General features: G+C 45.0%; 2 protein-coding genes across 5 annotated transcripts in view; one reads left to right on the plus strand and one right to left on the minus strand.

Moving 5' to 3' along the window:
* L2HGDH (L-2-hydroxyglutarate dehydrogenase) overlaps positions 1-3,539 on the minus strand; it is a 27,505-nt gene extending 23,966 nt beyond the window's left edge. Inside the window, exons 1-2 of the mRNA XM_030559109.1 lie at positions 3,446-3,539; positions 733-802 (exon numbers count right to left, since the gene is read on the minus strand). Coding sequence (XP_030414969.1) covers positions 733-802; positions 3,446-3,539 — 164 coding nt within the window. The remainder of the gene's footprint in view (positions 1-732; positions 803-3,445) is intronic.
* On the plus strand, positions 3,297-9,175 carry DMAC2L (distal membrane arm assembly complex 2 like). Of its 4 annotated transcripts, none has more exons than XM_030562824.1 (5): positions 3,297-3,385; positions 4,782-4,940; positions 6,132-6,340; positions 7,502-7,673; positions 9,045-9,175. In XM_030562824.1, the coding sequence occupies exons 2-5, from the start codon at positions 4,834-4,836 to the stop codon at positions 9,157-9,159; spliced, it is 603 nt and encodes a 200-aa protein (XP_030418684.1). In that variant the 5' UTR covers positions 3,297-3,385; positions 4,782-4,833; the 3' UTR covers positions 9,160-9,175. The 4 variants fall into 4 exon arrangements, with proteins under 4 accessions (XP_030418684.1, XP_030418686.1, XP_030418687.1 ...); XM_030562826.1 differs by having other exon boundaries at positions 3,299-3,385; positions 4,622-4,940; XM_030562827.1 differs by lacking the exon at positions 3,297-3,385 and adding an exon at positions 3,525-3,544.
* Positions 9,176-10,294: the final 1,119 nt, after the last annotated feature.

Here is a 10,294-nt window from a genome sequence, read left to right on the forward strand (position 1 = left end):
GTTGTGAAGGCCAAGACTGTAACGGGGTTCAAAAAAAGAACTAGATATGTTCAGGGAGGATGGGCCCATCAATGGCTATTAGCCAGGCTGGGCATCGATAGTGTCCCTAGCCTCTGTTTGTCAAAATCTGGGAATGGGCGACGGGATAGATCACTTGATGATTACCTGTTCTGTTCATTCCCTCTGCGGCACCCGACATTGGCCACTGTCAGTAGACAGGATACTGGGCTAGATGGAGCTTTAGTCTGATCCAGTGTGGATGTTCTTATGTTCTTAGAGCCATTTTAGTTTACAGTGTAAACCCTTACTGACACTGCACTCTTTAAATCAAGATTGGCTTTCTTTCAAGATATGCTGTAGCTAAACCAAAAGGTATGGTCTTGATGCAGGAATTACTGGGTGACCTGTGTTATACAAGTGGTCAGACTAGATAACCAAGATGGTCTCTTCTGGCTTGAAATCTATGAATCAGCACTTAAGTGGAGCACACAGGATAATGTGATTTAAGCAAAAAATTGATGTACTATAAAAGGGATACTCTGGTGGGAATAGACCTCATTCTAAAATACCTACTTTCCTTTTTCAAAATCCACTCAGTTGTCAAAAAATTGTAAAAAATCCCAACCAAAGCTACTATTTGCGTAGTACCCATACGAACAGGTTTTGTGCTTCTGTACCTACTTGGCAGCATCAATTGAATAATAAACATCATTCCCACAACTACAAACATACCTGCTCACACTGACAAAGCCAATTAATGTCCTGTTGGAATCTACCACAGACACAGGAAGACAAATGGTATCTGAGGTTAGCCAAGATGAAAATAATTTTGTTCAATGTATTTTTATTTTATTTAAAAATACTGTCTCCTGTGATGCTATGCAGCTCACTGCTGCTCACCACCACAGGATCCATTTCCTACCTAGGCAAAGACACTTCATGTGTTCACATGTAGGCACCGGGGAGTTCTCAGGAAGACTATTTGAAAAGTAACTTAAAAACTGAGAAGGTGTCTGGATATTTGCACAGTGGAACACGAGCACCTTTATCTTACAAATTTTGGGGAGAAGACTATGGACACAGTCCTTTCAACAGATAACGTAAATGCAGTATTGGATTAGATGGAAGGGCATCTCCTGCTGCCTCTGGGCTGGTGGCCCCTGATACTGAAATATATACAATCTGAAAAGTGCCTCACATTAAACAAGAATGAGTCTAAATTCAGATCTAACCTCAAGATATGGACATTGGGACATAAAAATGTTTCATGTTTCTGTACTGCATGTCCATGGACCAACAGTTGGTATTATTCTACAGTAAAATCCTATTATGTGAACATGATCAAAATTGTGACCCCATTTATTTTGAGAACATAATTTTGATGCAGAGTTACCACTTCGTATTGTAACCTTCATGTTACATTGCAATCCACATGATGGATTAGAATGTGGTGTACTAAGGACTGCGCTGGAATTGCAAGCTATCAATTTAAGAGTGGGGAGGGTTTCTGAATCCAACTTGCAGCCTAGAGCCTGCATGGCTCTGTAGCAAAGTATGAGCACAGCAGACAATCTGGAAAGAGCCAGGTAGACTGAGCTATGTCTCATTGACTGGAGAGCAGACTGTTTTCTCTCTGTGTTTGGGGGTTCTTGTGTGTTATTCGTTCTGAATTCTACAAAATAAATTACATTGTGACCTTCTAGCAAGAGTATTTGTGTCCTATCTCATTTCTGGCTGCATGCTGTGAACATAACAAAGCATCCATTTTGTATTATAGGCTTGACACCTAATGGAATGACCATGTCTGAGAAGCTATGACTACAGCCCTGTGTGGATACAAAATTTGTATCCGCATCCATCTGCGATCTGCAACTGGCCCACGGATATCTGCAGATGTGGATATAAAGCCGATATCCATGGATTTGCAGTGCTCTAGCTATAACAGAGTAATCTAGAGCCATCAACTCCAGGTATTCCTGATCCCCTGCAACAAGGATGAACTTTCTATGCAGTAGCCTGGCTGGGAGCAGGGACTGGAGTTACTCAGCCTATAGCAAATGGCTGGGAGATCTACAGTTTCTTTTGCTAGCTACATGACCAAAGGAGCCAGCGACTAAAGTTAAGAAGGGGTGACTCTGAGCAAGGAGGCTGTCTTTGTCCGCTGCCATATGCCAAGAAAGTGTCCAGAGAGAGATGAAAAGCAAGGCAGAGTCTACCTAGCCTAAGGATGCTGACCAGGCCTCGGACTCACAGAAGGGGAAAGATCAGACTAAAGGGGGGGAAAGGGATCATCTCAGGACTGTTTGTGGTTTCTTCAAAGATCTGTAACTCTATGGTGTTTAGAGTAAAGTGCCTATACTTAATACATTACTTTGCTAAACTTGCATTCATTGGTTGCCTGCCACGTTGTTCCAGTTAATCAAGAAGCCAAGTGCACCCAGAGCAAGGTGGAACTCATGAGACGTGCGTAAGCAACTTGGGGTTCAGGGGGTTGTGATACTGAGTCAGAGGTCTAAAGCAGCTAGGCTGCAGAGCCCCTTGTCCCAAGGAAGAGGTGCAGATACGATGTCTGCAGCTGCACATAGGATCCAACCAGTGGGTCAACTCACAAACTCCAGTCTGTCCAGAGAAGGGGACTGGGTCAATCTGTGACACCAACTCGGTGACACATTTTTCAAGAGACAATAGTTTCAGTATTTGAGATTCCCATAGTGTTGTGCACTCAACATTCCTGACCCATGAATTCTTTCACAGGAATCGAAGTGTTTTGGTTTATTTCACTAGTGTTAGGCCAACAAGTGTAAGGTTCCAATTCTGCAAAAATTCAGACACGTGCCTATTTATGCCTTGCCTGTAATAATCCCATTAAATCAGCAGGACTACTCACACTGGATACAGTTAAGCATATGCTTAGTTTTTTGGAAAAACTGGGTCCTAGGTGAGCAGGCGCTCAGGTGAGCTGCACTCTGCCAATCCTCCCAAAAGGAACTGAGGGGGCCCAGCGTGTTGTTAGCATTGCACAAGAAATACAGCGGCTAAAACACACCAGCAGCAGATCTTTCAAGTAGAAGAAAACGTCAGTCTCAACCCCTTTCACTGGCACAAGGGAAGCGTTAGGAGCCGCTGCGGGAGCACGGTCACTGAAGTAAAGCAAACCGCGGCGCCCGGCGACCTCTGCACCAGGGGCGAAGGGGAGCGGCAGAGGCAGGCAGGCCCCAGCCCGGACTTCCCCCGTCCCCGTCCCGCCAGCCCCCACACGGCCAGCGGGCGCCGCCCCCAGCAGGCTCGCCTGGTTCCGGCCAACCGTGACCGAATCCACTTCGGCTCCGTCTACTCCGAAGTCAGCGCGTCCACACGCGGCCCGGTTCCAATTCCCTCCCGCCAGGTTAGCGCCGGGCCGGGCGGTGGGGCTGAGCCGGGGTCCATCCCCGGCGGCCTCACCTACTGCGGCGGCGCTGGTGCCCCGAGGCCCGGCCCAGCCCGGGCAGGCCCACCCGGCCCCAGGCGCGGCCCGCTCGCAGCAGCAGCGGCGGCGGCATCCTGGGTTCGTCCCCGCGGCGGCTCTCGGAGCCGGAGCCCGAGCCCGCCCCGCTCCTCCCACAGCCTCGGGAGGAGGAGGAGTCGGGCTGGCCGCGGCCGCCGCTCCCCGGGTGTCCGAGCGGGCCGGGGGCGGGCCCGAGGGGCTGCGGCGCGCTGCTCCCCGGTGGCCGTGGAGGGGGGGTCGCACGGAGGCGTCTCCTCCTGCCCCCGGGGCCGAGCCGGGCCTGCGCCGCCGGGGGGGGGAGCGCGTGCGCTCTGGGGGGAGCTCGGCGCAGCCCCTAGCCTGGCCGGGCCGCGTCATGGCCATCGCTCCCCCGGGCCCCGCCGGGCTGGGGGCCAGCCTGTCCCCTGGCAGGGGCTCTGCGGCTGTTACAGGGGCGGGTGGCCGGGGCTCTGTGGCCAGACTAGGCGAGCAGGGTGGTCCCGGCTGACCTTAGAGTCTCTAGGCCCAGGGGTGGCCAACCTGAGAAGGAGCCAGAATTTACCAATGTGCATTGCCAAAGAGCCACAGTAACACGTCGGCAGCTCTCCCCATGCCCAGCGTCTCCCACCCCTGGGCAGCCCCAGGAGTCAGTGCTGCCCCCTCCCTACATCTCCCGATCAGCTGTTCTGTGGTGTGCAGGAGGCTGTGGGGAGGAGTGGGGACATGGCAGGCTCAGCGGAGGGGGTGGGAAGGGACTGAGTGGGGGCAGAGCTGGGGAGTGAGCAGTGAGCGTCCCTCAGCACTTTGGAAAGTTGGTGCCTGTAGCTCCAGCCCCAGAGTCAGTGCCTGTACTAGGAGCTGCATATTTACTTCTGGCTCCGGAGCCCCAGGCTGGCCACCCGTGCTCTATCCCCTGGGATTCCCCAAAGGATATGATTCGGCTAGAGCTCCCATTTAGGAGACTTCTCCAACCTGCACCAGCCTGTCCTAGTGGTGTGGCCTGACTAAAATCAGATCAACAGCAGGCAGTGTCACTGTGAATATAAATGACGTAGCATTTATTTACATTTGAGTGCCAGTGCCATCTGTTTAAAATTTGAAAACAAAACTGATCTTTGATTCCTAGTTGCGGATTTAACTATGGCATTTCTTTCTTAGCGCCTCAGCATTTTTCAGGCTGCCAGTCAATGGGATGCATCTGATGACATATATTAGTACCTGTGATGGCTAAAAGTTAAAAATATCCTTCAGTTAAGTGACAGTGTTATTTAAACAAAACAAAATACGTGTAATATATGTTTTCTTTGTACGTGACTAGTGGCAAGAGGACAGAGGCACCAAACTGACATTTCACTAAATCTCTCAGTTCTATGATGCTGTTGGGAAAGTTCATACAACCAGTGCTCAGCTTAAAGAAACTATCAACCCCAGGTGCATGCAGGCACTTCTGGGGATGGCTGAATGCAGTTTTTAACAAGTAAGAAAAACAGATATATTTAATAGTTCACGTGCTAGTTAAAAGCTCTGATGCACATCACTATGTAGGATGGTTATTCAGTTAATGCATAAGCAACAGTAGCCAGTTACAAGTCACAGAAGAAGAAGAGAGAGGTTTTTCTATTAAAAGTGTTTTTTCTTTTCAAACAGTATTCTGTTGTTAGACAGTGATTGTTTCTTACGTTTTCCAGTAACCAAATCACTGCTTTACAAAGGAAAGTGTGTGCTTTAATCAGTATGCAGTGGGGTAATTTTATTTACCTTGGTTGAGATTAGTTAGAATTTAAATTTTAGCTTCCTAAATCCCCATCTTCCTTTAGCCTTGATTCCATTAGCATTTAAATTCTGGCTGTAGCGTTCTAAATTTCCTTTATGTATTCAGAAGACAGTCTAAGGAGTTATCCTTCCTAATATAATTTAGTTGCACTAACAGGTTTTTTTGTTTTAAAAAAAGTTAAAATGTAATTATTTCTTTACCAATAACAAATGTCAGACAGTCATAGTTTGCATTCAGTCTTCTTCAGCATTCTCCACCATGTCCTAAGAAGCACCCTCATAGAATAGATCCCAGGATTTTAACTAATTCCTGGGTTGTGTCTCTTTGTAGTACTATTAAACCATGACGAAAGAGATGTCAGAAATGACATATATGTAGCAATCTATGATGGAATCAAAACTGACTCGGGAGGCAAAATCCCAAATACTATTGTAAAGCCTCATCCTGGGCAGATGCTGGATATCTGCTCCATACAGACTTCTGTGCCTGTTTCATGCTTTTGCAGTACTTGTGTAGCATTTTCATGCCTACCAAGTAGTTTTGAATTAATAAGATAGAACAACGTGAGTTTAATGAGTGCATGGGGTTGGCAGAGGTAGAATGCTGAGCACAGACAGAAGGAGAGGATTAGTTAGAAATACAAGTGACAAATCAGCTAGCAATATTTTTCTTTATTACATTACCAACATTTAATTTTAATTTAAAATATAAATTAACATAGGTTACCAGATTATTTTTTTTAAATAGTGCAGACTTGGTGTAAAGCACTGCCCTGGGACTCAATCCTATCTTTCTCTTTTCCTGTCATCATACACTTAAAAATATTTATTGTGCAAATGTGATAAAGCTGTATGTTGGTCTAGGAAGATCTAAATGTTTGTTCTATGTTGACAGGGTAGACTATGAACGTATACAGGCTGTTGGCCCTGACAGAGCAGCTTCTGAATGGCTTCTGCGGTGTGGGGCGCTGGTTCGCTTCCAAGGCTATGATAAATGGCAGCATGACTACAATGGTCTCCCAACAGGGCCTTTAGGAAAATACAAGATACAAGCAATCGATGCCACAGAGTCCTGCATCATGTACCGAGGATTTGATTATTTGGGTAACCAAGGCGCAGCTTTGCAAATTATATATCCATTTATATATCCAATTATAAATCATCCATTTGCATCAAAGACTGAGCAGTTGTGTCTTTTTTTGTTTCTTTGTGACTCATAGAGAAGGCTTGATTTTTAAAAGAAAAATGTTTGGTTTAATTGAGAAATATCAGATTTGTACTTCTGTTTTTGCTGGAGGTCTCCTTTTAGGATATAGATGGATTAGGAGTTTTGTCAGCCATTACTTGAAGAGGGAAGAGCATTAAACAATTGGAACAAAGATTTATTAGTTAAATAAGTTCATAGTTCAATATGGGTTAATGCAAACAGGGTTTTACATGTTCTGAATAAAAAAAGACTTACTCTAAATCATGCGCCAATTTTTGGTATTTGTGAAGCCATAGTCTTTTCCAAGAAAAGACAGATAAGCAAGATCTGAATTTCTAATTTAAAAGAAATTGAATTTTTAAAAAGCTTTTGCCTTTCAGTTGTCCTTTGCACCAGTGGTCCTAAAACTAGGGCTGCTGCTTGTTCAGGGAAAGCCCCTGGTGGGTTGGGCTGGTTTGTTTACCTGCCGTATCTGCAGGTTTGGCCAATAGCAGCTCCCACTGGCCGTGGTTCACCGCTCCATGCCAATGGGGGCTGCGGGAAGCGGCGTAGGCTGAGGGATGTGCTGGCCGCCCTTTCTGCAGCCCCCATTGGCCTGGAGTGGTGAACCACGGCCAGTGGGAGCCGCGATTGGCTGAACCTGTGGATGTGGCAGGTAAACACACCGGCCAGGCCTGCCAGGGGCTTTCCCTGAACAAACGGTGGCTCTGGTTTGAGAACCACTGCTTTACACAACAAAGAACAAAAATGGGGGACACATCTTAAATTTCTTGCATTGTTAGTGCAGCACTTATCAGTCATGCTGGGCATGCTGATTTTCTGTCATTTGCCTACTTCCGCATAAAAGCCCTTAGAACCTTAGTCACGCTTTTGCGATTGTGAAGCCAACAATGGGATTGCTGCAGAGTACAGTACCATAATTCATGATGCATTATGGCTCTTCCATATGCAGGCATCTGTTGCCACCAGTTTATGGAAGCATGAGAATAAGAACTACAAACCCGTTGGCAGCACCTCATACAGTTTGCTCCTTGTATTATGATTTTTCTCTTTTCCAGATGGTCTCAAACACGTTGAAGAAATTAAGCTGAGCAACTGTATTTATATCCAGGATGAATGTCTGCAGAGGATCAGTGAGACTGAGAGTTTACAGAAAAGCCTCCTGCGACTGATGATAATTTCCTGTGGGAATGTCACAGATAAAGGCATCATAGCACTCCACAAACTAACGTGAGCCATTGAGGGAATGTCTTGCAGAATATGACTTTTCTACCTGTTGCCATAGTTGCACGTTTAGAATAGTATTGGATCACTGAAATTCATTTTTTTGTTTACATTAGATTTCAATAGTCTTTGACATACAATGAAAGCAAAAATGGTGTGGGCTGTTCTAAGAAATCAGTTTTAGCAGCCTAAATTAACAGACAAAAATCTGACAAACCCATTAACCTAACAACAATTCAGTAAGTAGAACTGGAGGCTATAGGGCTGAAAGTAGGAAGTCTAAGAGTATGTGAATCCACAGCTGAATCATGTCCTCGTAGTTAACCTTTTTTCAAGTCCCCATTTGTAGGTGAGATTCAGAAATGTTGGTTACTCAACAGATTACAGCAGATCATGCTGTCCCTGTGCTGAGGTATTGTCTCTGCAAGTGCAGTGGATTAGTACATGTACCTGCCACCTTTGGACTGCTATGTTAGGATATGTCTATGCTACACTGCAAATTGCAACATAGATGCTTGGGCTGTAGCTCGGACTGCGAGACCCTGTGAATGGGGAGGGTCCCAGAGCCAGGGCTCCGGCGCCAATGTCTACACTGTAATTCTATAGCCCTGCAGCCAGATCTCCATGAGCCTGAGTCAGCTGACCCGGGTCAGCCATGGGTCTTTAACTGCAGTGTAGACATACCTGGGAGTCTTGCTTAGAGACTAACAACCCACTTTCACCATGCTTTCTGCCAGTGAGCACCCCATCCTTTTCTCCTCAACGTAAAACAAAAACAAACAAAATCCATCCTGGCATTTACAGTACACCGCACCGCCAATTATCTTTGTTTACTTTAACCCCCTTCCTTTAGCTGTGTCTGATGTAGCTCCTAAGGTCTTTGGGATAGAGGCCTTGTTTGCTTTTTAATCCCTGCACGGGAGCCACTGAAGCCCCTACTCAGCAGAGCACTTCAAGCAGCACTATACTCGGGAGTATAAGCATTGACAAACTCCTTGCTAGTGGTGAAGAGGAACTAGTTTGGCTTTCACGGCCTTAGTAAGTTACTAGGAGGACTTCTGATAGTAATAAAAAGTAATGTAAAAAGAGCAGGATGGTATGTGGGGAAGGGATCGTGTCTTCATTTTCGTCAGCAAAGCACCTTGCACTCTTTAAAAAATTAATCAATGGAAGCTTGTAGCTACTAAGCACCTCTGAAAACTTTAGGCAACCAGTTTTGAAAATATTGGCTCCCTATTAAAAATTCTTTGAAACACCTACAGCCCCCAGAGTCTCTTCATATGTATAATTAATTTAAGGGTGAAAGTATCTGTGCTTTTGAAATTAATCACACTGTCTTGTAAAGTAGCCACTGATTGAATTTTTATATATTTATAGGAACCTTGAATATTTATTTCTGAGTGACCTTCCTGGGATAAGAGAGAGAGAAACTACGGTTCAGATCCTTAAGAAATCAATGCCATCACTGGAGCTGGAATTAGATTTAGAATAAAGGCATCTTTATGTCATTCTGAGGTGTCTTATTTCAAAATCTGCATTATCCTTAAACTATATGGGTTATACAGTTGTCACTACTTACATTTCCTCATGGAAGAAGATCTCTCATCCATAGCTTTGACAGTATTTAAAAAAAAAATCAATCTCAATGAAATGTCGTTGAACTTAATTTGTGCTTTCACCTAACTACAGCGAATGCAATTCTGTAAACACTTGTAAGTTTTGGAGTGGTTGTAAGAAGATAAATAATTCTGTCTACTAGCAGGGGAAATAAGTAAAATCCAAATATGCTCCCTTGCACCGATGTATAGAATTAAAATGGCTGTTTTTAAGTGTGCTCTGTCTACCAACTGAGTATGGAAAAGAGATTGAGTATTGCTGAAGAACTAGACCGTGTACAGCTGTACTGAATATTTGTCAAGTTTCACTTGCTGCCTCGATGAGAGCCGTGCACAGTCCATTTGAGAATGTTACCAAATGCGTATGATGAAGTTTTAGTAAACACTCTTGAGAACCAATTTAAGTCAAATCCAAATGGAAAGAAATTAGGGGTAGTTTTTTCAAAGACAGGCTCTATAACTTTTCCAAGGGACTGCAGCACTTTTCTCTTGTGAAGAAGCTGGTTTTCTGGTGGATGCCATTGCACAAACTATTGCTTTAAACCACTTTGGGCTGAATTAGGCCTGGTGCCTACCCCAAAACAGGTTTGGATGCACTTCATAAAATAACTTAATTAGTAACAAATATTTTATACTTCTGCCAAGTTGAGAGAGGTGATCTATCTTCAACAGGGTTATAGTGTTTTTATGAACCCCTTCCAGGCTTCTGTGGTAGGGTAAAGAAGGGCTTGCAGGGAATTGCCAGGACAAGGAAGCAAAGTTCTTGCTAACTCTGCCATTGCGTGTTCAGAGTTCCCAGAAGGGGAGAGTGAAAACCTCTATTCAGTCTCCTTCATGACAGCCCTGAATGTTTCTTTTTCTCTCTCCCACTCTGGGAATCTATTCTGAATTGTACCTGTTGCTCTTTCTTGCTCCTTTAAATCGTTTCTCCCCCAAATATAATGCAGAGCAGAATGGAGAACATCCATTAGTTGTCCCATGTGAACAACCTGTCCATTCTGACAGGTTTCA

The sequence above is a fragment of the Gopherus evgoodei genome, chromosome 4 (genome assembly GCF_007399415.2).
Source record: "Gopherus evgoodei ecotype Sinaloan lineage chromosome 4, rGopEvg1_v1.p, whole genome shotgun sequence".
Taxonomy (NCBI): domain Eukaryota; kingdom Metazoa; phylum Chordata; order Testudines; family Testudinidae; genus Gopherus; species Gopherus evgoodei.

Coding starts and splice junctions, on each gene's coding strand:
- DMAC2L (XM_030562824.1), top strand. CDS start 4,834: ATGATGCTGTTGGGAAAGTTCATACAACCAGTGCTCAGCTTAAAGAAA. Junction 4,941..6,131: donor CTGAATGCAGTTTTTAACAA/GTAAGAAAAACA, acceptor CTATGTTGACAG/GGTAGACTATGAACGTATAC. Junction 6,341..7,501: donor CCGAGGATTTGATTATTTGG/GTAACCAAGGCG, acceptor TCTCTTTTCCAG/ATGGTCTCAAACACGTTGAA.